Raw genomic sequence first — 25,952 nt, 5'->3', positions numbered from 1 at the left:
CTGGTGTGTTCCCAATGCTTAGCGCACAGCAAGTATTCAAAAGATACTTATTAAATGAATTAATGCGTCACAGCCCCTGCCTCACAGAGTTATTCTAAGGACCCGATGATCTCATGTGAATAAAATGCAGCGCTCTGTAAGTGCTGGGGAAATGGCAGCTGTAATTATAATTAAAGTTCTATTTTTGTAAGTTCCTAGATGCACAACTTCTCTAAGTCAATATACATAAAGCTCTTGGACTGGCACTTGGCACCCAAGAAGCGCTCAGGAAGCAGAGCTATGATTATAATTAAAGTCCTCTTTCTGAAGGTTCTTGGATGAAGTGGCAGAGAGCACTAGCTGTCTTCCACAAACCGTTTTCTGGGCACTTGGCTAGACCGCCTTTCCCAGACTCCCTTGCAGCAGCCTGTGGCCATGTGACTGATCTCTCAGCAAAGGAACGTAAGTGGAAGCGCTATGTGCCACCTCCAGGCTGGGGCTTCTAAGAGAACATGTGTACCTCTCCAGGCTCTCTTTCCTCTTCCTCTGGCAGAACCCAGGCCATGGACACCCAGCCATGACCACGTGAATGACAAAAGGCTTACAGGATGGCCTGGGTCCCCAAATCACCATATGGAGGTTACCTGCCAACCTGAAACACCCATCCTGGACTATGACGTAAGCAAGAAAATTCTGTTGTGTTTGAGCCTGTACATCACGGGGTCTATGATGAAATACATGGGAACCACATTGAACATAGGCACTTAGTAAACGTTAATTATCTTGGCAACAACGATCCTTAGCTTTCCCCAAGGAGCCCAGGGATGGTGAGGTAAATGCCCAGGAGCATGCCTTACACACTCGAGCTTACACACACATACACACACACACACACACACACACAGACCTCAAATGCACATTCGGCCGACACACAGAATTTGGCTTTTATTCTGGCTTTCACACAACTACTGCTAAGACGACACAGATCGGTGGGACCCCATCCCCATGACCACCGCGACCACCCCGATGTCCTCAGCCCCCTCCTCCCACCCCACCCGCCCCACCCCTCTGCCAAGCTCCCTAGGTCGGGGCGCTGCCTACACCTCACCCCGCGCATGCAGCATGAAGTGCCCATGCAGCTCCCCGAGGTTGTCAAAGGAATCCTCGCACTCGGTACAGTGGTAGGTGCCCTCCTCCTCCTCTTCCTCCTCCTCCTCCTCCTCCCTCCCAGCTGGTCGGCCCTCCCCAGCCCGAGGCGGCTCCTCCTCTTCCTCCCCGAGGGCCCTGCTTTCAGGAGCTGGCGCTTCCTGGGGGGCTGTAGCGGGGCAGCAGAGCCGGCAAGGCGGGGTGCCCGGTGGGGCCTCCCCAAGGGCTGAGCGGCCACAGAGCTGGCAGGGCTGGGCTGGGGGGCCCGGGAGCTGGGCTGCACGGGGGGCCCGGCGGGATGGGCCCCCCCGGCCCCCCCCCAGGCGCTGCTTCACCTTGTAGCCGGGGTCATATTCGGGATCGTCAGTGGTCTCCTCTTCCTCCTCCTCCTCATCTTCTTCCTCTTCGGAGTCCGGCTCTGAGAGAGTATATTCGGAGTCAGAGGAATGCTCGGGGCCTAGAGGGGGTGGAAGAGGAAAGACGGCGGCATCAGGGGACAGAGGGCTGTGCCCGGCTGTCCCCTCCCTGAGCCCCGTAGACTCGCCACAGTATGGAGAGGGCAGCCCGGGCCCGGCCCTGCTCTCCCCACAGATGGATCCCCATCGTGCAGAACAGGCCGTATCTGTGTGTCAAGCAAATGAACGTCTTGCAAGAACTGCATCTTAGGGGTTTAAAAAGAACAAAGTAGGAGACATAGGAGTAATAAAAACAACAATGACAGCGTCCACTGCTATTTTAAGAACCTTGTTTTTTATATATTAACTCAACTAATCCTTACAACAACCGTGAGGGAGGTACTATTATCCGTAAGTGACAAGTGGGGAAACTGAGGCACAGAGAGGTTAGGCGACTCACTGGCCTCCAGTCACACAGCTAAACGGGGAAAAAGCTAAAGGTGGGTGATGGCCTACACTGGATCATTTTAGGGAGACAAACACTTGAACAGGTACTTCAGCAAATTAGAACACATACACATACTCTGATATATGTGGTTTTATATATATATATATATATATATATATATATATATATATATATACATAAATATAAAAATATCTAGTTAAGTGAGTTAAAATATTTATAAGTATAGATAGATTACTGTGATTTCATGGGTATGAAGGACATGCCTAGGACAAGTTTAGGTTTAAAAAAAAAAGAAAAAAATGGAAAGTCAATGTACAGGAAGGGTGACACCAACAACTGTTATGGGGGGTGTGGAGAGGGGAGCCCCCATTACAGCGGCAGCAAAATACCGGCTTCTACAGACGTGGTGGCAGGAGCCTGCCCAAAGCATCTCCTAGGACTGTGACAGCCTAGCCCTGCATCCACTGGCCCCCCTTCCTCAGTTTCCTCTGGCAGCGTACGGGGACCCCGTTACAACTGGGCCAGCCCCACCGCCTCCTCACGTCCCTCAACTCCCCAGGCCGGCACCCACCTCAGGGCCTTTGCCACCCTTTCTGCAGACGGACTAAGGCTTGATCCCTCCCCTCTGTCACATCTCTGCTCAAGTGTCACTTCGGTGAAACCCTGGTCAGTCTGTCTAACCAGCAATCCCTCCCTAGCACTCTCTACGCCCCTAACTCTGCTTTATTTTTCTCCTCAAGGTATTGTATGTAACACCTGCTTATACATTTACTGCCTGTCCCTGAAAGCAGGGACTTCGTCTGGCTCATGACTGCGTCCCTAGCATCTAGGACACTTTCTTTGTGCCTGGCATTCAATTTGACAGAGCTTTTCTGCGGCTTTCACACATGCCATTCCCTCTGCTGGAAATGTCTCCCGTTATCCTTTAAGGACCCAGAAGGAGGCCTTCCTCCCTGGTGAGGGCATCCCAGATCTCCTAATCCCAGGCAGCCGGTCACTTGCTTTTGCCGCCTGTCTGTCCTAGCCCCGAACCCTCAGCTCTGTGCCCGTCCAAAGTCCTTTCCCCACCAGACCAGTGCGCAGGCCTGGTCTGACTCATCGCTGGGTCCCCGGCATCACCTAGCTCAGAAGAACAGGTTATGTTTGCTGAGCGTCCGTCCTTCCCTGCAGCTCTCTCTGTCTCTTTCTTGTTCCTGCCTCTGTCCTGCTATCTGTCTGCCATTTAACAAATGTTTCCGGAGGCCTTGGCATGGGCTGGTCCCTCTGCCTGGAACGCTGTTCCCCACTCTATCTGCCTGGCGATCTCCTACTCATCCTTCAGGACCCAGCACAGGCTCTGTCCTCCATGAAGTCACCACCCCCGATGACTTCAGGCAGAGGGTCTCTCCCCTGTTCCCTCCACCCTGGCTCCATCTCCTCTGTCACTGTCCTAAAGGTTGTAGCCATCTGGGCCCCAGAATGTCTCCTCCTTCAGGCTAGGAACCCCTCAAGGGCAGCTCTGACTCATCTGGGGTCCCCAACGGGATGTGTGGGTTGAATGAACAAGGGTGGCCCTGCTCTCCCTCCTCCAGGCCTTCGCCTCTGCTCTTCTCCCACCTGGGGCGACCCTCTCCTTCTCGACTAGCAAACTCCTGCTCCTCTTTAAGGCGCCAGCTCCACGTCACCTCCTCTGTGAGGTCCTCCCTGACTGCCCAGGCGGTCAGTGCCTCTCTCGTCTGGGCTCCCCCGGCCCCGTAACACACCATGACAGCCTGGACAGTGACGGTCTGGGTCTAGAGACTGGAGACCCCTGGAAGGCAGGACCTGGGTCTGACCCACCTCTGTGTCCCTAGCAATGCTGAGCATAAGGCAGCCTGGGGAGGCATTTGCTGAACGGCTGCAAACCACAGACGAAACACCTCCAGCTTTGAGCTGGGGCCCCACCCCTCTTTCTCCCCCCCCTCTGACTTCACACCACCTCCCCTCCAGAGTCTTCACTGCCCACTGAGACTTCACGAAGTTGGCCCGGGAAAGGCAATCAGGTGGTCCCCCATGGCTACCAGGCCTTTTGTGTCCACCGTGACTTCCTGGACCACAAGCCCTTGTGCGGCCACCATGCCTTCTCCACCTGCGAGAGCCCGGAAGCCCAGCATGTCTCCGGAGTCCACGGGACCCTCGATGCCCGCAGCGTCTCCCAGTCCTCCTGCCTCCTTGAAGAGCACCAAGTCGGCAATGCCCAACAGCTCCTCGGTGTCCACCTAACCTCTGACCGCCCCTAACCTGGTCACGAGCCCAAGCAGTTCCAAATCTCCCAAATGGGCAAGTACAAAGGCAGCCCCTTCTAACCAGCCCAGCAACAAGTCCCGAGTCCACGGCCCGGCCCGAACGCCTTGCAAAGCTAGCACTGACACCAGGGCCGGCAAAGCCAGCAAGGCCAGCAGGGTAAGACGCCCCCGGCGCAGAGGCACCCACAGCCGGGGCAGAACTCCCGGCAGAAGGGGAAGCCACAGCTCCAAGAGGTCAGCCAACGGGGCCAGCACTCCCAGCAGGATAAGAACTAATGGTGCCAGACCAGGTACGCCCAGCAGGGTGAGAACTCCTACTTCCCTGCAAAAACAGAGTGGAGGGAAGAGTGGCAGCCAGCCGAGAACCAACAACCGGGAAAGGAGTGCCGGCCAGCCTAGAAATGCGAGCACAAAGAGGAGCTACAGCCCCCCAGGAGCCTTGGATATGGGGAGGAGTTCCAGCCTGGCTGGAACCCCCAGTAGGGCAAAGAGTTATAGCCCCACTAGAACTCCCTTCGAGGAGAAAGGTTACTGCCTGTCTCCGTCATCATCGAGGACAGCGAAGAGTTATAGTCAGATGATCACCCCCAGCAGGGGATGGAGTTACAGCCCTACTGAAGTGTTCAGCAGGGTCGAGAGTTACAACCAAGGTAGTGCACCCAGCAGGCCCCAAAGTCACAGCCAGTCTAGCACCCCCAGCCAGCCCCGAAGTCGCAGCCGGTCTAGAATGCCCAGAAGGGCAAGAAGTCGCAGCAGGGAGAGGGCCCACAGCAGGGTGAGAAGTCACAGTTGGAAGAGAAATCATAGCAGGGCAAGAAGTCGTACCCAGAAGGGAACTCCCAGTCAGATGGGAAGACACAGCCACTCTAGAATCTGCAGCAAGGGGAAAAGTTATAACCAATTTAGAACCCCCCAAAAGGGAAAGATGTTACAGCCAGTCTAGAAGCCCCAGCACGGAGAGAGGTCACAGCCGATCTAGAACCCACAGCAAGGAGAGAGGTCGCAGATGGTCTAGAAGCCCCAGCAAGGAGAGAGACCACAGCCGATCTAGAACACCCAGTAAGGAGAGAGGTTGCACCCTGTCTAGAACCCCCAGTAAGGAGAGCGGTCGCAGCCGCTCCAGAACCCCCAGGATGGAGAGAGATTATAGCCAAACTAGAATCTCCAGCAAGGAAAGAGATCACAGCCGATTTAGAACCTCCAGCAAGGAAAGAAATCACAGCCAATCTAGAACCCTTAGAAAAGAGAAAGATCACAGCCAATCCAGAAACCCCAGAAAAGAGAAAGATCAGAGACAATCTAGAACCTCCAGTGAGGAGAGAGATCACAGCCAAACTAGAACCTCCAGCAGGGAAAGATATTACAGTCGATCCAGAACCCCCAGAAAAGAGAGTGCTCTCAGACAATCTCGAACCTCCAGCAAGGAGAGAGATCTCAGCCAAACTAGAACTTCTAGCAAGGAGAGCGATTACAGCCGATCTAGAACTCCCAGAAAGAAGAGAGACCACAGCCGATCCAGAACTTCCAGCAAAGAAAGCGATCACAACAAGGAGAGCAATCCCAGCCAATCTATAACCCCCAGAAGTCTCAGCAGGAAGGGATCCCCTAGCAGGGCACAGAGTCCTAATCAGAACAGAAAACCTAGCGAGATAAGGAGCCACTCCCCGTCAAGATTTCTCAGCGGAGCCCCAATCCCAAACCAGGAAGATAGTCAAGCCAACACCACCACCTCGAAGGCCATCTCACCTGGAGAGAGGTCCTCATCGTCTTCCTCCAGGCTGGCGTAGCCCCCAGTCTCAGCTGGCTCACGGGTTTCTGTCATGGCCAGGGGAGGGGACAGGAGACAGGAGCAGAGCAGCAGCTGGGCAGTGTCCCTCCCTGGCCAGCTTTCCACAGCCACACGTCGGCCACAAGTCCTCTGATGCAGGATGTCAGCAGGTAGAGAGGGATGCTGGACAGGGGAAGGAAAGGCCTGTGATGACTCAATAAACTTTTACATAGCATCTGCCTCCCCAGGACTCGGTGCGCTCAGTGTTGTGGGCAAGGCAAAGACGATCCCAACCCTGTCCTTGACTGCCTAAAGGGCCTTGACTGCCTACAGAGCCTTCACTGCAGGTTCTACCCCTCTGTAGGCCTTTATTTCCCCATCTGGTTCTCATTCAATGGGGTGGGAAGGGTAATACTCCAAGTATTTAACAGCGAGTACCAACATGGGCACCAATCAGAACAGAGAGGGGAACATGGGCCTATGCCAGGCATTAACCCTTTACTTGCTAGGCTGTGGGAAAGTCTGGGGCGGGGGGAAGAGTCCAAAGTGGCAGCCGGGGGTAGGGATTACTTGGAATAGTGGTGATATACCAACCAGTCTAGAAGTAGTTCTATATTTAAAAAACTAGTATGGCTGCACTGATTTGTGAATGTCAGCCCTAACTCTTTCTTTCTTTTTAATTTAGTTTTTATTTATTTTTGGCTGCACTGGGTCTTCGTTGCTGCACACGGGCTTTCTCTAGCTGTGGCGAGCAGGGGCTACTCTTCATTGTGGTGCGCGGGCTTCTCATTGCGGTGGCTTCTCCTGTTGTGGAGCACGGGCTCTAGGCGCACGGGCTCCGTAGTTGTGGCTCGCAGGCTCTAGAGCGCAGGCTCAGTAGTTGTGGCTCACGGGCTTAGTCGCTCCACAGCATGTGGGATCTTCCTGGACCAGGACTCGAACCCGTGTCCCCTGCATTGGCAGGCGAATTCTTAACCACTGCGCCACCAGGGAAGTCCCTGCCCTAATTCTTTATCAATTTACACCTTGGCAAGATGATGCCTAGGTTTGAATCCTAAATCTGCCACATTCTAGCTGCGTAGCTTCAAACAAAGGACGTATCTTCTCTAGCCTGTTTCCTTCTAGGTACAAAAAGAGCTTCTAGGGCTTAACTTACGTACTTGTAACCACGTTGAGACATTATTATCTCCTTTGCACAGATGAGAAAATGGAGGCACAAAGAGAATTATCATACCAACTAGTAGGTGGGTGAACTAGGATTTGAAGCCATGTCATCCTACCTCTCATAAAATGATCCTTCAGTGGAAAAGATTTTTTGAAGATTCAGTAGGCTCGTTGATATAAATTGGTGGTATGTGGCAGGTACTCCATTAGCAGTGGCTATTACTACCCGCAACCCCAACCCTCTATAAACCCCTGCCATTCCAGACTTCTCACCTCTCCCTGTGCACAACAGGACTTTTCACATCTGTGGGTCTTAGTAAATCCTTAGTAAATCTAGGATGTGCTCCTTCCCCCATGTCTGCCTGGAGAATTCTTACTCTCTCTCCAAAGCCCACCTCAAACACAAGAACCTCTATACTTCTCCTCAGCCAAACACCACCTCTGCCTCTTCCAAGAAGACTTTCAAGACTCCTCTCCTTTTTCTCCCTCTTCATCAGTACTCCCGACACACACACACACACACACACACACACAGCACTTCTTTTTCTCCCACTGTGCTCCCTGAGAGTAGAGAGCCAGGAAGAGCAAGTTATGAAGGGGCTGGCAGCCTCAGCTGCACCTCTTATATACCAAGGCCTGTGCTGGGCACTGGCTAATATGGTGGAAAACGCATGATTCCCTTCAAACTCTAGGGGTCGAGTTTAATGCTGGGGACTAAAGAGAAAAAGATTAGGATTGAAGCCTGGAGGAGGCTGGGGCACGGGAAAGCTGGCATCAATGGCAGGTGAGCTTTCTAAAGACACTTGGATTGGGCTTTAAGGACAGAGAGGATTCATAACTGGCAGAGAAGAGTTCTCATAATACCCTATTGCCTATAGGGCTCCATTTAATTTGGGAACTCTACTTTATGCCAGGATACGTTGCCAGATTTAGTAAATAAAAGTATACAATACCCAGTTAAATTTGATTCCAGATGAGTCTTTTAGAAATGTACACCTCAAATACTGCGTGGAACATGGATATATTAAATAGTTCTTTGTTGTTAATCTGAAATTCAAATTTAACTGGAGGTTCTATATTTTAACCGGCAACCATACACCAGGGACAATCAGAACTTCCTATGGGATTCGCAGGAGACATTGCTCACCGGTGCAGCCTACCCTTCCCCAAGCCCACATCACACAAAGCTCCTTCCAGAGTATTCCAGATGTCAGGTGGAGGCAGTCCTTGGTGCCAAAGTCCCATTCCTACAGTGAATATGGCGGCCAGACTGGCTTCTACGATCATAGAGGGGCATAAATGAGGTTCTCTCCCTACCATAATGCAAACAGTGCCGGAGACCCCACAGTGTCATGAACCTACAGCAACCAACTCCCAAGATGCCATGCGCGAACATAATAGGCACCCATTCCCACAACGCTAGGGAGAGGAGGCAAGAACAAAACCTTAGACAGGACCATAAGGACCGGTTCCCCCTGCTGCTGCAATTTTCCCCAGGATGCCTCGGGCCTATAATGACCACCTTCCAAGGCGCTCTTCGTCGAAGCACTCCAAGCTTCCAGGATGCTCAGCGGAAGGTGTATGACAAAAGGGACGGTTCCCCACAAGAAGCTAGGATAATCCCAGAATGCACCAGGCCCATAACGACTAGGGGACAGACTCCCACAGTGCTTTAGAGCACGGCGTCCCATTTTCCCAGGATGCCCCAGGACGGCACGGAGATGCGTTGGGGGAGAAAAGGGAGCCTGAATCTCGCCCTCAAGCCATCACGGCCCAAGACTGCTGCCGGCTCCTCCGTGACGGGAGCCGTCACTCCCATCATGCAGCGGTGCCGTAGTGCCCGCTTCCCAGCATGCCCCGCGCACCTCCATCCCGGACACTCACCGGCGCTGGCGGCCCCAGCTCCGGCTCGGCGACAGCGGCTGCACGCCCAGGCTTTGCGCCTGCGCTGCAAGTGGGGTAGGAGGGAGTGCGAGGGGCGTGAAGAGCCTAGGGCGCTTGCGCGGCGAGATAGACCATTCCTGTAGCATAGTGGGAAGAGGGGTCTAGTGGGGCCATCGACAAGGCTCGCGCAGGGGGTTCCGGGCCTTGCCCCTCGCTGTCCGGGTTTACTTGGTACAGTCCGCAGCCGGACGGAACGAGAAACTGCAAGGCTTGCGCGTGCGTGAGCGATCATGAACGCGTCTTACAAAGAATGGGACGCGCTGGGGGTGGGGTGGGGTGGGGTGGGGTGGGGGTACCAGTTCTGCCTGGATCCTGGACCTGAGGCCTGCTCATTTGCATAATCTTAGCGCGGGACAATGGGAGGCCTCGGGCGATGGAAGAGTTGATTTGCATAGTCCCCGGAGGGGCCATACTCTGGAGCGCATTGATTAGCATATGAGGGGCTTGGTGGTGGGGGGATGGAAAACGCCGGGCAATAGCGCATGCGCACAGGGACTGCGGACTAGCGCGAAGCGGGCAGCCTCCGTTCAGTCGGAATCAGTTTGCATCCGGAGAGGGGGCACAAGGGACAAGACCCTTACCAACCCTCACAACCCTACCCCCATAACCAGGATAAATATTTATTGCTCTCTTGTGTGTCAGGCCCTGTGCTAGAGGGCACTATGGTTTCCGCAGTGAACATACCCAGCCTCTATCCTGCTGGCCCCCCAGTCAAAGGAAGGAGATTCACACATAATCAGAACCACAACCCGGAGTGGTCAGACTTGGGATGAGTAAAGCAGAGGAAGCTGTGGGAGCCACAGGAGGCGCCTGCCCCAGGGAGTCTTTCTGGCAGAGAGAACAGCAAGGGCAAAGGCCTAAAGGCAAAAAAAAATTGCTTTGTTGGAGGAAGTGAAAGCAGTTTGGTGCACCTGGAACAGAGTCAGAGAGGGGAAAGTCTTCTATAGGCGACATTAGGAGCTCAGACTTTACGATGAAGGTATAGGAAGCTATTGCAGAATTCCAGGCTTCCTGGATGTGACTCACATTCCAGTTTAAAACTCTCCAATGAGATCCCGTTACATTTAGAAAAAAATCCAAACCCTTTATCATGGCCCAGGAGCTATACACATGGTCTAACCCTGCTCATCTCTGACTTCAACCCCCATCCCATCCAATCCTGTCTACTTCCACTTCCCCTCTAACACCCCAATCTCTTTACCATCTCAGGTCTTTGCCCTTGCTGTTCCCTTTGCCTGAACATGCTTTTCCTTCTGATCTTCGAGTAGCTGCTCTTGTGCTCATCATTCATATCTTGGCACAGATGTCAATGTGACAGGCTTCCTCTGATCTTTTTAAGATAGCACCTCCAGATTGGCTTTAGAGAAGTGAGCGGGTTATGGATAAAGCAGGATTGGCTATGAGGTGATGGTTGTTGAAGCTGGGGTGACAGATACATGGGGCTTCATTGTCCTGTTCTGTCTACTTCTGTATGTTTGATGTTTTCCATAATAACAAGTTAAAAGAAAACAGTACCCACATCCCCTTACTCTGTATTTTATATTAATAGTACTTATGGCAATCTGAAGTTAAGTTTTTGTTTTGTTTTGTTTTTTTCCGTCCTTGCTGTAGTCTGGTTTCCTCATGAAAGCTTTGTGAAGCTAAGACTGGAGTCAATCTTTTTCACTTTGGGTCCTCAGTGCCTAGAACAGGATCAAGTTTGCGCTTAGTGCTAAGCTGTCTGGAACACCTAACGTTTGCCTGTTTTATTCACCATGGCATCTCCAGGCCTTTGAGCAGCGACTGGCACAAAGTAAGGTCAATATGTTTTTGACTCAAAAATTAGAATCACTTGTCTAAAATTTAGATGAATGAATGAGGGGCCTGGAATGCCAGGCTAAGGGGCTTTGACTTGATCTAGAGATGAAGGGGAGCTAGGGAAAGATTTTTGAGCAGGGCAGGAACAGGTTTTGACAGGGCAAGATGTGAGTAATTGAAAGCTCCTCTGGAGATTGATGTTAGGGGTGGGGGTAACCCAGGGGAAAGGGTCCAGGCTATTGGGTGGGGATGGGGTAGCTCAGTGGCTACTGAAGAGACAAGACTTGGTGATTTTTGGCTGAAAGACTGACCAGAAAAAAAACAGGTTTCTTGGAAGGGTGGAGGTGCCCTTGGAGAAGTAAGGACCCTCTCCTGGCCTATACCGTCCACCAGCAACCATCACCCTCCCTCCCCCCTCCCTCAGTTCAGCACCCCTCCCGACGTGGTACAGCTCTGGGCAGAGGAACAGACACACAGCCACCCCAAACACTTGTTCTCTCCTCAGTTTAATGGTGGTTAGTGGGATTGCCAAACCCCCTCCCCGTTACCCTCCCTGCCCCGTACAAAATGTGTGTGTGTGTGTGTGTGTGTGTTTAAACAAGAAAAAGGGGGCAAAAGCCAGGAATGGGGGGAGGGGGGCGCAATCTGATATTTTCATAGATTTTTGATTTTTTTTAATATATTATATATAAAACCATAGAGAGCAACGCACCCTCCCCCCAAACTCCTTTCCCCCTCCCCGGGGGGCCTGGAGGAGAGATGGGGAAGGCCCCCCAAGGAGTGGGTGGACAGAGAGACAAATATGGAAGGGACAGATGTGGGGGAAGGGAGGTGGAGGGAAGGAGAGCCCAGGAGCCTGGGGAAGGGGGGATTGGAGAAAAGTTGGGGCTGTCTCCCTTATCGCCCCCATCAAAGTTATGACACAAAGACACAGAATCCCTGTTTCCACGCCCTCCCCCCACCCTTACCCCCACCGTGCAAACATGGCTTTGCAAAGAGGTGCCCAGAGCTCTGTGGAACTCCTCCAATGGCTGGCATGGGGTCTGGGACCCCCAAAGATATCTCTGTTCCCCTTCCCTGCCCACCCCACCCTTCCCAGAATCTGACCCCTCCCCACAAGACCTGGTTCTGCAGCCTAGGGGCCTTGGCCTTCCCCCAGTTATCTTCCCCCAACCCAATCCCTACCGCCCTCCCTGGACTTGAGGGTCTGGACCTTTGGCCCTTGCCCCCCTGGGGGACCCAGACCTCTGGGCCCTTGCTTCTGGCCCTTGCAGAGACCCAGGCATCCGACACCCCCATCCCTGCCCAAGCGTCTGAGGTGTTAGTGGTGGGGGGAGAAGCCCACCATCCCAGACTCTGGTAAATGTCTTTGCAGCTGGCAGTGGGGTGGACCCCAGCCCAGGCCCATGCCTGGGGTGGAGGTGGGGTCAGATAAAGAATTCTTCTTTCCTCTTGTGTCCATCGCTGCCATTGAGAAAGGCTTCTCTTGCTTCTCCCTGCTCATCCAGGCCACTGGCCTCATGGGTCAGATAGGAGCCTGAGGGGTGACAGACCCCCGGGCAGAGGCAACAGATATGTGTGGACCCAAGAGGCCGACAAGACATACCAGACGAAGGAAGAGAGAGAGACGGAACATACAGGGAGAGGGAATCAAGTCCAGGGAATAGCAAAACAGGGGTAGAGGAAGAGGTAAAAGCAGAATTAGAAAGACTCCAAAAGTTCACGGAAAGATCAACCCTTATCCGTTCTCTTGATAGTATCCCCTTGCTCTGCTCCCAACGAACTCAGCAATTAGGAATTCAAACGCATGGTCTTAATTCAGCTTCAACCCTTCACCTCTTTTAGGGTCCTGGACCAAAAGACCCGCCCCTTTTTGGGATCTGGGCCTCAGGTTTCAAATCCTGGATCTAGGCTCCTCCCCCTCCCGGCTCTACGCCCGCCCTCTTTCGAATCGGTTTTAGGCCCCACCCCTTTCCGAACGCCACAACCAACCACACCCCTCGCTGAATTTGAGACCCCGCCCCCACTCACCCTTCTGCCGTACTGAGCACCAGACCATGCCCACCAGCACACAGATGATCAGAAACACCAGTAGCGCCAGGATGCCGCCCACAATGGCGTACGGCACCGACGTCTGAGCCTCTACCACCGCACCAGGGTCTGCCAAAGGGACAGGGGGCAGGCCCAGGTCAGCAGAGGACGGTCCCAGCCCGGGCCAATCGCTGCCAATCTCTTAAACCATTCTGCACGCCACGTCCAACCGCGCCCCCTTATGTGCCACGCCCCTCAAATCACTGCCACATGGTGGCCCCTTCCCCTGGTGCCATCCTTAATGCTCCGCTTCCTCAAGGAATGCGTGTAGGTTTGTACAATGCCCGACCAAGCCCCCGAGTCATTTCACTAATGTCTACCTGCCTCCTCCCCCCCGCCCCACCCCACCCCACCCCCCAGAGAACAGAAAGAACACATCCCTTTTCTTTTGACTTCAGGTCCAAGTCCCTCCCCATCTTGTCTGAAACGCTCCAGGTATTTAAAATGCTGAGCTAGGGCCCAACCACTCCAAAATTCCTGCCCCACCGTCATAGGAGCTAAACACATAACACTGAGTTTGTGCTAGGGGCCTCCAACCGCTTTATATATTTAGCTCATATAGTCTTCACAACAACCCTATGAGGTAGGTGCTGTTGTTTATTTCCACTTTACCGATGAGGAAACTAAGGCACGAAGTTACCCGCAACAGGACGCTGCAGAACTGAATCTGAACCCAGACGATCAGTCTGGCCCCAGAACTATAAGAACTCTGTGGGCTTTTGACCCCCTGGAATCATTCTTTGTACAGGCCGGGGCCTCAAACACCATCCAATCCAGCCCGCTCGTTCCCAAGGCCCAGTCCCACACAGGACAGTGCGGAGATCCCAGGAGGCCCCGCCCCTACCCTGAGCCCTGCCCCCAGGCCTGCCGCCGCGCGTCCTCACCGTAGACCACGAGCACATAGAGCGCCCTCGCGTGGCCGTGCTTGTTCGACGCCTCGCAGGTGTAGGTGCCATTATCCGCGGATACCAGGCCGGGCAGCGTAAGCGTCTCCCCGACTGCCTCGGCCCGCTCTGGCAAAGACTCGTTACCGCGGTTCCAGCGGATCTGGTTTGGCCTGGGCGGGGGTATATAATGAGAGTTAGGGACGCAGGTGCCAGCACCCGATTCTGACGTCTCAGGAATCTAGACATGCCGCATCTCCAAATAAGAGGGTCCTTATTAGCCCTTTCCTTCCTAGAAAACCAACAGTCCTGGACCCAGCTTCCACCCATCACCAGGGTCTCAGGAATCCCAGCCTTTCCCCCAGCCCCTTCCACCCTGAGAATCCAGGAGTCCGGGACCCCACGGCCTCCTTCCTCACGATCTAGCTCCAGGACTTTCTCAGGACTCAGAAGTCTGGGCCGCAGCCCCCTCTGTTAGCCCAGTCCCCTCTTTCCTGAGACACAGGTGTCCAGGTCCCCAGCCCTATTCTCCTCAGGGCCCTGGAGTCTCGGGCCCCAGAGCTCACCTGGGGTTCCCCGTCACAGCACATGTCAGCACCAGCGTGTCTCCCTCCCTCACCACAGCTTGGGAGGCATGGATCCGGGCCGTGGGGGAGTCTGTGGGCAGAAGTGAGATGGGAGAGTGGTTGTCCGGGTCATCATGCAGACTAGGAACTCCCCCGGGGACAGGCGGCGGGGGTTGGTACACTCCCTCCCCCGGGTGCTGGCCCGCCAGGCACTTACACTGCACATCCAGCACGTACTGCGTCTGTTTGCTGTGTCCAGAGGGCAGCGCCTGGTTCTGCGCCTCGCAGATGACGATACCTCCGTCGTCCTTGCGGTCCGCACGAAACCGCACTGTGCTCGCCACGCTCCAGACCTTGCCATTTTCCTGGCTGCTGCTCACTCCTGCCAAGACCCGCCCAAACACTGTCTGGTCGGGGTTATGGCTCCGCCCACCGAAGGAGCACCCCACCCCCAAGCCAATCCCGAAGCAGGCTATTTGCCAAGCTCCGCCCCTTATCCACAGCCCTCGCCTCTACTTCTCCAAACCACGCCCTTCCTCGAAAGAGGCCCACCACCCCACGTGGCTCTTCCCAAAGCTCACCCCTCTTTCACCCCACGCCCTCTCACCTATCAGTTCATTCAATAGCTATATATTGAGTGACTAGTGTCTGCCAAACCTGTGCACTCTTCTTCAGGCCCCGCCCACATATAAACCAACCCTTCCCAAGCCATGCCTCCTGGAACCCCGCCTCCTCTTAAGTCCCGCCCCTCGCTGGCACCTCCCCCGCCCACCCCCATCCCTGACCCCAGGTAGTACCTTTCAGCTCCTTTCGGTCCCGGTACCAGCGCAGGACGGCGGCCGGGCGGGACCGTGGAACGAGGCAGCTGAGCTCCACCTCGCCGCCCTCCACCGCCTGTTCCCGGACCTCCACTACAGGATTCTCCGGGGCCACTGCCGCAGGGAGAAGGGGGCAAGGAGGAGGTCAAGGGAGGCACCAAGGTGGGCTCAAAGTAACCAGGCTGCGGGATTCCAGGGACCAAAGGGAACAAGGGTCCCAGGTGGCAGGGGTCAAACACAGAGGCCAGAGGTCACGAAGGCCGGCCTTATTTACTGGGACCAGATGTCCAGGAGGTTAAAAACAGCCAGCGTCAGGTCTCAGGATAAGGGATAAGCAGAGGAGAAAAGAGAAGGGATGGGTCTGAGGAGGGGGAGGCCGTTACCCAGTACAGTGAGCGTGGCAATCTGGTGGTGGGTATCCTCCGTGTAGAGCTGGCAGAAGTAGCCCCCCTCGTCCTCCAGGCGCGCATCTGAGAGCCGGATCCGTACCCGGCGTGGGGAGAACTCCTCCAGCTGGAAACGCTCATCCTTCAGGGCTAGAGAGTGAACGACAAGAGTGAACTTGGGGAATCCTGACCTCAGAAGTCCCACCCTTTCTCCAGGAGCTTAGAGTTCAGCCCTCTGCCTCTTTTCTCCAACCATACGCATGCGTCTAAGGTGCCCACCTAGTTACTCCCTTGGGTACCCAGAACCTTTCATGCCCTCCCACCCACAGGACCAGGAGTCCAGGCCCCCAGCCCCCTCCTCCCTCAGATCCTGGAGTCCAGAGTCTCAGCTCTGTCCTCCATCAGGCCCCAGCCCTCTCCTCCTTCAAGACTCAGGATTCCAGACCCCAGCACTCACCACGGGTACCATTGAAGAAGAGGGTCTGCCGGGCGGGGTTCTGAATGACAACTATAGATCCATCATACTGGTGCAGACGGCAGGTTATCTCAGCCACCCCACCCTCAGCCACTGTCACATTCTCTGTCTGTACTTCCTGTCCTGCCCCTGGACCAGCAGACAGAGAGACAGGATAGGAGACTCACTGAGGGGTGCAATTCAGTCTTTGCTCTCTCCCTCTGTTCCTCGCCCATCCAAACCTCCAATCCCTCTCCTTTCCCTTTCATTCAGTTCATTACACCCAACACTTCCTGCAGGCTGGAGTCCGGGAGATAGAGAAAACCTGCCCCCTGCTCTAGAGGAGGTGCAGTCAAGATCCAGTGGAATATGCTCTAATGGGGGTAGCACAGGGCACGCTGGGAGCCCAGAGGAAGTGGAGACTAAGACCACCCCAGGGAGAGGGGTGATCAGGGAAGGCTCTACAAGAAAGCTCCATTGGATCCACATTTTAAAGAGTGCACAGGAGTTCACCAGGTACGGGAAACTGCTATGTGTTCACCAAACCCCGTCTTTCACACCTGAGCACATGTTGTAACTTGTCTGTAGAGATGGCCACGATATTCTTCCCATCCCTGTATGTGCCCTTTGTGAGCTGACTCTGCTGCTCTTCCCATTAACGAAGCACTCTGACCCTGCGAATCTGGGGAGGCCCTGTGACTTGCTTTGAAGTCAATATCACTTTGCTAGAAGTGATATTGTATGAGTTCTGGAGCCTAGGTCTCAAGAGACCTTGCAGCTTCCGTGCATGCCCTCTTGCTGCCCTGACACTGTCAGATGAACATGCCCGAACCAGCTTCCTTGAGGATGAGAGACCACACGGCGAGAGAAGCCCAGCCAGAAGCCAGCACCAACTGCCAGCTATGTGAGTGAGGCCATCCCAGACCACCCAGCCCCAGTGGCACCACCAGGTGACTGTAGCCACATGAGTGACTCCAGGTGAGACCAAGAGAAGAAATACCCAACTGATACAGTCCAAATTGCTGACCCCCAGAGTCATGAGCAAAAAACATAATTGTTGTTTAAAGACACTATGTTTTGGAGGGTCTCTTAACACCGCTGAAGTTAACTGGTACCACACACTATTAGGCTACATTTCCTAGGATCCCTTGTGCTTAGGTGGGGCCATGTGACTGATTTCTGGCCAATGGGCTGTAGGCAGAAGAGAGAAACCCCTCTTCCAGCCTGGCTCATCTCACTTGCAGTCCTTCATACTGGCTGAATGGAGAGGACTCCCAAAAACCCAGAGGAGGACAGGATCACAAGCTGGAAGGAGCCCAGGGCCCTGACTTCCTGACCCCTGTGACCTGCCTGCACAGGACTGTAGCATGAGTGAGAAATACACTTTTTTGTTAAGCCATTGAGATTTCAGGGCTGTTGTTACAGCAGCTAACTTACCCTGATTAATCCAACAGAGGGACAAGGTAAGGGGTTAGTAAGGGGGTGTTTCCGGCCAAGGAAACAGCGTGAAGCTCAAAGGTGAGATTAATTATCAGCATCATCATTGTCACTGTCATCTTCAAAACAACAATAACCATAACAGCTTCTGTTTATTAGGCACCTCCTGTTCCAGGCTTTGTGCTAGGGGCATTACCTATATGATTTCCATTTAATCATCACAATACCTGAACAAGGGAGGCATTATTATCAGTCCCCAGTTTGTTTTTTTTTCCCAGTTCCCATTTTATAGATGAGAAAATTGGTCCAGAGAGAGAAAATGACTTGGCCAAGGTCACAGCCTGAGAGTGGCAGAGGCAGGGTCTGCCTCCAGATCTTTCTGATTCCATAACCTGCATCCACATCCATTCCTGGTTCTCTGGGTGAAGAGTGTCCAGCATTGGTGAGGGGTTGTGGGATGTGCTTATGAAGGGCCTCAAATGCCAGGCTAGGAGATTAGCTTTTATCCTGAAGGCCAGTGGAGAAACTGAAGCAGGAAAGAGCCATGATCAGATCTGGTTATTTACCTTTAAATGTTGGACAACTATCGCTTCATGTCTCTTACATACTGTCTCATTCATTCATTTGAGCAGCGGGGAGGCTTTCAGGGGCTGGGTGCCCAGAGATGAGTCACATGAGGTCCCTGTCCTGGAAGGCCTTCAATTATTTATGGGGAGGTAGACACAGATCACTGTAAAATCCCATCAGAAGTGTTATGGTCCCTGTAAGAGGGATAGGTAACCTGATTTTGGGGGAGGAGGGGCGGAAAAGATTAATTCTGGGGAGAGGAGGCAGAGACAGCTAGCTTCCTACCCAGCATGCATTCTTCCCTTTCTCTTTAGAAAAAGAACCCTGGTTGTATTTTACAGTTGCCCTATATCCAGCAGAAAGAGAAATTTCCCAGACTCCTTTGCAGCTAAGTGAGGCCATGTGATAAAATTTTGTCTGACTGAATATCAGGAAAAGTGTCACGTGATAATTTTGAGAGGACTTTCTAAAGAAAGGGGATATGTCCTTTTTCCACCAGGTCACCTTTATGGAATTAGGATGTGATGGAATTCTGGAACCAAGAGCTGGAAGGTGCCTGGGTCTCTGGTGATGATGTGGAACTGCCATAAAAGGCCTGGATGCCTACTTCTGGCTTCTTTTGTCTTTGAATATAATGCTTTGTGAATTTAAGCCACTATTAGGGGTTTATCTAGTCCTTCCCGGAATATCAATTTTAACATGTCCAATCCTTGCCCCAAATATTTTCCTTCCCATGTTTTCTCAGTCTCGGTAAATGTCACAACCTGGTTGCTCAGACCAAAATACCCAGAAATCATCCAAGTTTTCACCCTTTCCCTCACCTCTAACATCAGCAAGATCTATCGATTCTATTTCCAAAATATATCCCAAACCTGTTCACCTTTGGCTACCTCACCCACCATCATCGAGTCCAAGGACACCATCTCTTACCTGGTCCTTCAAGAACTATTCATGAGTCTCCCCTCTTCCCCACCTGCCTCCCCCCAGGCCAGTCTCAACACAGCCAGAGTGTTTACAACACTCTGAAGGCTGTCCATTACACTTCGAATAAAATCTAGACCCCTTCCCTGCGTCTTCAAGGTGCTTGATGGTGGCCCTTCTCTGACCACAGTTCCAACCACCCTCCTGCTACTCACTTCACTCTGGGCTCACTGGCCTTGATGTCCCTCAAACATGCTGAGCTTGTTCCCACCTCAGGGCCTTTGCAGTGGCTCTTCCATCTGCCAGGAATGTTCTTCCCCCTTGATCATCCCAGGATTGCCTCCTGTTCTCATTCAGGTCTCTGTGCCTCAGATCAGAGAGGCCTTTGCTCACTCCCTGTGCCTTCCCCTCCAGAACACTTCCTGTTTCGTCACCACTGTTTTATTTCCTCTATGGAAATTTCACTGAAATTATTTTATTAATTTGCATACTTGTTTGTTGTCTGTTTGTCCCTCGTCACTCGAATATACACCCCATGAAGGCAGGGATGTAATCCCTTGGGTTTACTGCTGCACCCTAGTGCCTGGAAGTGTGCCTGGGGAGGCACATGCATGGAGATGTCTCTGGGGAGACTGATGCATGAATCGCACGTGTCAGGCAGGATCTCATTTCATCTTCACAACAACTTTGTGACATCACAGTATTCTCATCTTAAACACCTGGGTGGATCCCAGCTGGACCACTTGCCATCTGTGTGACCTGGGACAACTGGCTTAACCTTTCTGAGCCTCAGATGCCCTGTCTGTAAAGTGGGGATGATGCCAGTGCCTGATTCACAAGGATTAGCCCAGGACCTGAGGCTCAGGGAGCCCTCTGTGCAAAGCTGCTGTTATTATAATCTCCGGAAACATGCCCATCCACCTGAAAAGTGGCCTGCTTGCACATTCTGGCACTTTAAAAAAAAACATCTTGAAGCCTATCCGTGGATCCTGGACCTCAGGACTAGCCCAATGCTAGCCCCCCATTTTATAGATGTGGAAAACGAGGCTCAGGGGTCCCAGGCAAGTCAGTGGCAGAAACTCAACATCTCTTGGGAGCCCTCAGGACCTCTGGGTCTGCCCCCCCAAATGTGTCCCCTGCTCTCTGCTTGAGGGTGCACATGGGGTGAGGGTGGGGGGCTTTTGTCTTATTCCCTCCCCCTCCTGAGGAGTCAGTAACCAACAGTGTCTGTGCCTGGAATATTAATGTCCTAGGAGCTTTTGTTTCGGGGTTGGGGGGTGGTGAGGCAGGACTTTCTGGTCAGAGAGGGGCTGAGCTTGGGGACTGGGGCACTGGCCCTTTAAACTGTGTTGACAGCCTGGAGTCGTCATGGGGATGGTGCCTGGAAAAAGGGACTAGGGAGGGTTTGGGGAAGAGTGGCTGAACAGGTGATATGTAGAGACCCAGAATCCAGCACCCTTCTCCTTTAGACCTGGAAATCCAGCCCCCCCAGCTGCCTCCTCTACCAGGATCCAGGAGTCCTGGTTCCTAGTGCCCTCCTCCATCAGGATCAGGAATCGGGGTCCTCTGCATCTTCTTCCCTCAAATCCACAAGTCCCAAGCCCTCAGCCTTCTCCCTCCTCAAATCCAGGATTCTGGGCCTCCAACCCCCTCCTCCTTCAGGACCCAGGAGTCAGGGGTCCAGACTACACAGCTGGTGGATGTTTCCACGGAGACTAAGCCGAGTGGGGGGAGTACTTCCTGGGTCCTGAGTCAGCGAATACCCAAGGGAGTCTCAAGGTCACAGTTCCGGGAAGGTCACAGCCACCGCCTCCATATCCTCTCCCCAGGGGGCTCGTGGCATCATGCCTCCTTCCCCCACATCCTCCCCTAGGGAGGTGGTACATCCCTGCGTCCTGACCGACCCCCCCCCCTCAGCCCCCCATCAATGGCGGAGTCCGAACATCCTCACACAAAGCATCAATTCTTCCCCAACTCAGCCTTGTGAAGGCGCCTGTATTCGCAGGACCTAGGCATCAGGGTCCCAGCCCCGCCTCCCTCAGAAACCTGGACTGAGACCCCCAGCCCCTTCCTCTCTCAGGACTCAAGAGTTTGTACCCACCCCACCCTCCATCAAGAGCTAGGAGTCTGGGACCCCAGCCCCCTTCTCCCTCTGGACCCAGGAGTTCAAGCTCCCTTCCTCCCTCAGATCCAGGAGTCTAAGACCCCAGCCCCTCCTCTCTCAGACCCAGCATCCAGGCCCCCAGCCCCTCCCCCCTCAGACCCAGAGTCCAGACCCCCGGTCCCTCCCCCCTCAGACCCAGGATCCAGGCCCCCGGCCCCTCCCCCCTCAGACCCAGAGTCCAGACCCCCGGTCCCTCCCCCCTCAGACCCAGAGTCGAGGCTCCCGGCCCCTCCTCCCTCAGACCCAGGATCCAGACCCCCGGCCCCTCCTCCCTCAGACCCAGGATCCAGGCCCCCGGCCCCTCCCCCCTCAGACCCAGGATCCAGGCCCCCGGCCCCTCCTCCCTCAGACCCAGAGTCCAGGCCCCCAGCCCCCTCCTGGGAACTTCTGACTCCAGCTCCACAGTCCTCAACCCCCAGAACCACGGCCCAGCTCCGCAGCCCGCTCGTCGTCCTCCTCCTGTCTGCGAAGCAAGCATCAGGTGGGGGCGTAGGGGTGAGTCAGCAGCTCACACACAAAGTTCCCCCTGTGGTCCCCACGTTCCTGGGATACTTAGAGCTCCCTGGATTCCGGGCCTCAAGCCCAGCCAGGGGGTAGGGGAGTCCTCCGGAGGTTCCCCCTGGGTTTGGGGTCAGGGGAAGAATTCCTGGTCCAGGAAGGGGGTGAGCCCGCACTGAGCACCCACTGTCCTCTCCTCCGCCCCCAGCGCCCTCTATTTGCCCCCTTCCAGAAGAGCCCGGGCTCTGCAGCCGCCCTCTTGCCCCACTGGGTGCCGGCTGAGGAGCCTTGGTGCCCGGTTCCCAGAGGACCTATGGGCCCGGGGTCTGCACAGGCAGGAACCAGTGGGTGCTTGTGTCCTAGTGCCACAGACCAATGGGTGCTGGCGAGTCCAACGGTCTCCCGGCACCCCCCCCCTCACCCCACCCAGAGAGAGAAAGCTGCCTTTGTGTTCCCCAAGACGGGGACAGGCCAGGCTCACACGACATTAACCCACCCCAGGCCCCAGCCCTGCTGCGTCTAAGGTCTTGGAATCCATCGTGGAACCTGACCCCCGCTCTGGGGACTCAGGCATTCGGCTCATGGGTGGGTGAGGACCAGTGACAGAACTCTGCTTTCAGCGTGGCTGGGCAGAACTTTAGGAGGGAGGGAGGAGTGAGTCACTTGGGAGGGAAACATTATTCGGGATCAACAAACTCTCCCTCCACAAAGCCCCCCAACTCTTCATAGCTTCTTTATCTTTTCTTTGGATCTGGAGATCTGTTTCCTCTGCTCCTTTCTGTTCCATCCAATTCCTGGCCTGTGGGTCTCTGTTTCTGCCTGTGGGCATCTCTGGGCAGGCAACCCATCTCTCTCTCACTTCCTCTCGCCCGCCCACCCTGGACCCCTTCTTTCTCTTGGCATAAATCTCATCAGCCTCTGCTGGTATTCTTGGTAGATGAGGGAGCCAGGAAAAAGAGAATACAGTTTTGAAAGGGTGTAAATGAACCCCATCTTCCATCCCCACTCCTGCTGGCTGGGCAAGGTGAGAGGGGAAGGGGAGTGACTAAGAGGGAAACATGGGGACCATGGACAACTCCTAAAATCTGGTGGCCAAAGCCATTCAGAGATATCCAGAGAAAAGGAAAGCATGAAGGGTTCTCTGAGATCAGGTACTCCAGCTGCCTACTCCATGCATTACAGAAGGGGAAGTGAGGCTCAGAGCCGGAAAGGGCAGGGGCTGACCCAGAATTACACCAGAGAGGCCTGGTTCCAGGGTGCTTCCCATGACACCTAGCTCTCTCCCAACTTGTAAAGTCCCACACCATTTTATTTAGAGAAAGTTTATAGAAGGGATTAGTGTTCCAGGAAGCAGTGACTTTAAAACCAAACAAGGGACAAGCCTGTAGAGCTACCTCCCAGAAGTGCTGGAGAAAGGATTCTCGAACTGGGAAGGTGGTCATCTTAGGCTATATTCTGATTCTGAGAATCCTAATTCCCACGATTCTAAGCCGTCAAGATTCTAGATGTCAGAGGTGTCAAGATTCAGGATCTCCAAGAGGTCAAGGTTTCAGAATTGTGAAGATATCAGGAGGCTAGAATGCTAATGCCAGCAAGGATCTAGAACTTTAAAGGTGTCAAGATTCTAAAGACTTTGGGATTCTGGAAGCCTAAAGATGTCAACGGTTCTAAAATACCCTCAGGTTCTTTGTTTACTGGATTCGTTGGTTCTAGGAATCTATGAGCCTGGTTTTTAGTGCCTAACAAAGAAAGAAAGAAAGACAAAATTGGATGGAGATGTAGCTAAGGTACCAAAGTGCTCATCTGGGAAATTGTGGCATGTCCGCCACAAAGAAAGGAGGTAATGGTGAAAGTTTTGAAGCGATGGCAGAAGACTATAAAAGAAAGCAAGGTGGAAGGTGACAGGTCCACTCTGCCCCTCACCTTGCCCCGAGGAGAGGAGAGGGAGGCTCTGCCTCAGACTCGAGTGAGGAAGGTGTCACTGCACCCAACTTGCCAGAAACCCCTTCAGGGGTCCAAGCTGCAGTTCCTTTCCTTTCAGGTCACCGAGTTCAACATCCTCACTTTACAGAAAGGGAAACTGAGGCCCCGAGAGAGGAGGGTGCTTGCCATTGGCTACCCTGGCAAATGGCAAGAGCCAGGATTTAAACCCAGGCAGGCCCCCGGCCCTGTGCCATCTGGTCACAGCTCCCAGATTTCTGCAGGACATACGGCCCTCCCACTTCTGCTCAGCCACCTCCCAGTCATCCATTCCCCCCAGGAGTGGCTTCCCCCACCGGGGACGGGGGGACCTGTGGCAGGTACCAGGCACACACAGTGTGAGAGTGTGAGTGTGGGGCTGACATTTCCTGACCTTGTCCCGGATCTCAGGGTCACCCTATCTTGGAGGTCTCCAGCTTTTCACTGTGTGTGATAAGGGTATGTGGAGGGCTCCCTGGAGGTCCTGGAGGGGGCTTCTCTGTAGGCCGTGGCCTGGGTGTGTGAACGGGTGGAGAGGGGCAGCGTTTGGGAGGCATTTGCTGAATCCACGTGTGTGTACACATGCCAAGGTTCCCCATACACATTTTCCCTCCAGGGCCCTTCAGGATGCCCTCCCTGACTCAATTCCTCTTCAGGGGCACAAAGGGATAGAGATATGGAGAAACGAAGGATGGCAATGGGGGAGCCCAGGATGGAGGCTGTAAGGGTAGAAAGGAGAGGCGGAGAGACAGGGAACAGGGAGACAGTGGGACAGAGAGAGGGGAGAGAGCGGAGAATGAGGGAGATAGGTGATAGAGGGGACTAGAGAAACAGGAATGACAGAAAGATAGGGGACAGAGAGACAAGGGAATGGGACAGATGGGGGACAGAGAACCAGAGGTGACAGTGAGACAGGGACAGAGAAGGAGAATGGGGGCAGAGAGGGAGGGCAAAAATACAGGGGGACAGAGAAGGGAGTCGAGAAGAGAATGAGGGGCGGGCAGAGTGACCCAGTAAAAAGGGACAGAGACCAAGGGACAGATGTAGGGGACAAAGACAGGCTAGAGAGCTGGGGGATAGGGAGGCAAGGAGAAAGGGGGACAGAGAGGGACAGTCTTGGAGACTGAGGGACAGAGGACAAGGGTAGGGGGACAAGGAGAGAGACTGAGGGACTCAGAGACAGGCGGACAGAGGGACCCAGAGACCGGACAGAAGGACAGCGGGGCCGGCCCGGAGAAGGCTGGCTTGGGGTTGGACTGGGGGTCTCGGGCCCTTTGTCCCGCCGGGATCGGGGCCTGTGCGGGGTCGGGGGGGGGCTGCGGCACGGCGGCCGGGGCCCGCGCCCCCTCCCCCGCTCGCGGCTCGCGGCTCCCGGCCCGCGCTGCGCTTTGTCCCGGGGAGGGGGCCCGGCCCGGCCCCGCGCGCATTGTTCCGCCTCTGCGGCCCCGCGGCCGCCTGGCTGTCACTGCGGCGCGCCCCCCGCCCCGGCCCCCGACCCTACCTGGCCCCGCCGCGGCCGCCCACAGCAGCAGCAGCGGCCACTGGAAGCGCCGGGCCCGGCCCATGGTGCCGCCGCCGCCGCCGCCGCCGCCGCCGCTCGCTCCCGGCCGGCACCTGCACCTCCCGCGCCGCCCGCCCCGCCCCCCGCGCCCCTCGCCCCGCCCCCTGCCCGCCCGGGGGGCGGGGCGCCGAGGCCGGGGCGGGGCCGGCGCGGGGATGGGGCAGGGAGACGCGGGGAGGCCCCAGACAATGGGGGAGAGGGCGCCGCGAGAGGGTTGGGGGAGCCGGACTGAGGGGAGGCGCCCGAGAGCTGGGGGTCCGCGGGCGGAGGCGTGCAGGCGGCGTGTGCGAGCGCGACTCGCGGCCGGAGAGTGCGGGGGCTGGGTGACGGCAGAGGGGGTGGATGATGGAGAAGAGGGGAGCGCGTGCAGGGGGTGTGTGAGGGGGAGTGTGTCACGTGAAAGGTGAGGGTGCTGTTGGAAGGGTGCGCCACGGTGCGGGTGTGTGTGGAGGGGAGAGTGTTGAGTGAGGATGTGTGTGAGGCTGAGTGTCCAGGGAGGGGGAGTTTGGTGGGAAAGGTGAGTGTGAGAGGTGTTCAGTGGGCAGGTGGAGGTGCTCCGTGGACAGATGGGTGGAGGTGAAGGCGGGGGCGTGCACATATTCCAGAGGCGGAGCGTAGGTGAAGGTGTGAGCGTGGAGGGAACGGGAGTGGGCTTTGGGAGAGGTGACTGTGAGAGGTATTCTGTGGACAGGTGAGTGTGAGGGTGAAAGTGTCATGTGC

The 25,952-nt window shown here is 54.9% G+C and overlaps 2 protein-coding genes and 1 pseudogene across 3 annotated transcripts; all 3 read right to left on the bottom strand.

Annotated features, from left to right (window-relative positions):
* LOC132353967 (carcinoembryonic antigen-related cell adhesion molecule 1-like) overlaps nucleotides 1-25,952 on the bottom strand; it is a 902,477-nt pseudogene that overhangs the window by 254,025 nt on the left and 622,500 nt on the right.
* ZNF428 (zinc finger protein 428) lies at nucleotides 1,044-9,323 on the bottom strand. Of its 2 annotated transcripts, none has more exons than XM_059904229.1 (3): nucleotides 9,051-9,323; nucleotides 6,000-6,204; nucleotides 1,044-1,582 (listed from the first exon to the last, which is right to left on the bottom strand). In XM_059904229.1, exons 1-3 carry the CDS (start codon nucleotides 9,054-9,056, stop codon nucleotides 1,077-1,079), a joined length of 717 nt encoding a protein of 238 aa, XP_059760212.1. In that variant the 5' UTR covers nucleotides 9,057-9,323; the 3' UTR covers nucleotides 1,044-1,076. The 2 variants fall into 2 exon arrangements, with proteins under 2 accessions (XP_059760212.1, XP_059760213.1); XM_059904230.1 differs by having other exon boundaries at nucleotides 9,070-9,323.
* CADM4 (cell adhesion molecule 4) lies at nucleotides 12,041-25,249 on the bottom strand. Its single transcript, XM_059905073.1, has 9 exons — nucleotides 25,173-25,249; nucleotides 16,129-16,275; nucleotides 15,669-15,821; nucleotides 15,265-15,399; nucleotides 14,685-14,849; nucleotides 14,468-14,558; nucleotides 13,902-14,074; nucleotides 12,958-13,086; nucleotides 12,041-12,463 (listed from the first exon to the last, which is right to left on the bottom strand). Exons 1-9 carry the CDS (start codon nucleotides 25,234-25,236, stop codon nucleotides 12,354-12,356), a joined length of 1,167 nt encoding a protein of 388 aa, XP_059761056.1. The 5' UTR covers nucleotides 25,237-25,249; the 3' UTR covers nucleotides 12,041-12,353.

The sequence above is a fragment of the Balaenoptera ricei genome, chromosome 19, assembly GCF_028023285.1.
Source record: "Balaenoptera ricei isolate mBalRic1 chromosome 19, mBalRic1.hap2, whole genome shotgun sequence".
Lineage (NCBI taxonomy): Eukaryota > Metazoa > Chordata > Mammalia > Artiodactyla > Balaenopteridae > Balaenoptera > Balaenoptera ricei.
The sequence above is the reverse complement of the archived record's forward strand: the minus strand, read 5'-3'. Positions and strand labels throughout refer to the sequence as shown.